Source organism: Penaeus monodon, chromosome 6 (genome assembly GCF_015228065.2).
Source record: "Penaeus monodon isolate SGIC_2016 chromosome 6, NSTDA_Pmon_1, whole genome shotgun sequence".
In the NCBI taxonomy this organism is placed as follows: Eukaryota; Metazoa; Arthropoda; class Malacostraca; order Decapoda; family Penaeidae; genus Penaeus; species Penaeus monodon.
This window is the reverse complement of record NC_051391.1, coordinates 54834150-54836254: the sequence shown is the minus strand read 5'-3', so window position 1 is coordinate 54836254 and position 2105 is coordinate 54834150. Positions and strand designations below refer to the sequence as shown.

The window sequence follows — 2105 nt, the reverse complement described above, 5'->3', positions numbered from 1 at the left end:
ATATATATATATATATATATTATTATATATATATATATATATATATATATATATATATGATATATATTCCCAACCAAAAAAACATGATTTTTTAAAACTCCATTTGACCATAATCCAGCAAGAATAGGCAATGACTTTCAGTCATACCTGGATCATCCAAATCCTCTTTTGATAATTCAGTTTGTAACTGTTGAAATTTCATTCTTGCTATTATTCCTTGTAACTCAAGTGTACAATCTTTGCATATAGCTCTCCATCCTTTTCCAGACTTTTAAGGAATTCTGTTAAAATGTTCCCACACTGGATCACTCCTTCATACCTTGTGGTCAGAGACATATCTACGCTTTTGCAGTTAGCTCAGGAATGAGTGGCTGTAACACCCAAACTGTTACTCAGTGGTACAAGTCCGGCCATGTCATAAATATGATATATACAGGAACGGGGATCAGGACAGACAGATGATTCAGTCCTGGCCAGTGGCTTGACAGGTTCAAACACATAAGCAAATGAGAGGTGTTGCAACATGCTGTTCAAATGTGATTTAGACTAATGTATAGAATATATAACAGCTTTCTAAATATTTTTTTGATAACTGAAAAAATCTGATTTATATATATATATATATATATATATATATATATATATATATATATATATATACAGTTTTCTTTTTTTTTTTCTTTTTTTTTATACCTGCTGAAAAATAATATTTTTAAACCATCATTTGCATTCTAAAACGTCTTTGTTTGAAGACGTTTAAGATTACTAGTGTTTAAACTTGACAAATTATGCACAATCTCAACAAATAAAACGGTAACCAATATAAATAAGGGAGAGAGAAGTTTCCTTTTGTTTCGCCCTTGACATCAATGATCTTGGAAGATCGAAGGAATCACTTACATATCTGTATTAAGGGAAAAAATAGCAGTGCATTGGAAGTAACAGTTTTTTATGACACAGGCCTCTAGCGCAAAGCAATTTGGCAGTTAGAGTGAACACAACTGATCTTTGTACATATAAATTAAATGTATTAATGTACTCGGTGGATTGAACACAAAATGTACTTCTTGCCTAATGTCTCGAAGTGTATAAAACACACCACAAGCACAGATCCCAAACTCACATTGCTAGATGGTCATTCTTCATTCATGCACATTGAAATCCTCGTCTTCACTACTAGAAAACACAATTTTTGTCAAATCGTTTGTGTTTTCATATTTCATATGAACATTGTGTTGTTCTACTGGCTTCACCACGGTATGGACATTATGATATTCCTCAAATGTTTCAAACTCTTCCTTTTCATAGATATGAATCTGTTGTGGCAAATTTTCCTGTTCTACATTGCAGATCTTGCCTGCTGCTAAATCTTCCAGAAACTTTATGATGGTAGGAGCACCATCGCCAAACCTTTGCGATTCAAAATTGGGGAGCAGAAAAGAAGGCACCTTATCGGCTCGGATTACTTCCTTATCTTCACTGATGAGGACCATGCCTCGAAATATAGACATCACTCGTTCAATAAAGTTCTCATTATTCCAGGATTCTTCTCTGGTCTGCGAGGATAACTCCTTGATGAACAACGTCTTTATGATATAAGATACAGGGACATTCAGCTTGAGATAAACATGGTCCCACACCATGTAGTGATTCCTATATTTTTTAGGATACCACCAATCTGCCTTGAGCAGAGAACACAAAAGTTTACATGCTAGGATAACAACTCGTTGTTTGTCTGTGATGCTGGAAAGAATCCTAGCTTCTACTTCAGACAGGCTGTACCTCCATGCATTATCTCCACAGCATGTAATACTTACCGGTATGTTCTTTGCTACTTCTTGTATATATTCAGGTAACTGTGAGAAACGATTACCCTCAGGCCATGGAACACGTATAGCTGGTACCAAGTCTATGCTGGGCATCAAAACTAGTGGCTCATTTCGTTTCTCACTCCAGGTAACGAAAAGTGCAAGGCCTACTTTCGTCATTTCTATTCCTGGATAAATTATAGATAAGTTTGGACTTTCAAAACTAAACGTTTGTAGCGCCGTCCTGACAGCCTTTTCAAAATATTTCAGGAAGTTACTTCCACTAAACAATTCAGG

At 35.2% G+C, this 2105-nt stretch overlaps 1 protein-coding gene across 3 annotated transcripts in view; it reads right to left on the bottom strand.

Moving 5' to 3' along the window:
- Positions 1–663: 663 nt before the first annotated feature.
- LOC119574652 overlaps positions 664–2105 on the bottom strand; it is a 24649-nt gene continuing 23207 nt past the window's right edge. For all 3 annotated transcript variants that reach the window (XM_037922035.1, XM_037922033.1, XM_037922036.1), the window contains one exon: positions 664–2105. This exon is cut by the window's right edge and continues 1329 nt beyond it. In XM_037922035.1, coding sequence (XP_037777963.1) covers positions 1143–2105 — 963 coding nt within the window. In that variant the 3' untranslated portion in view covers positions 664–1142.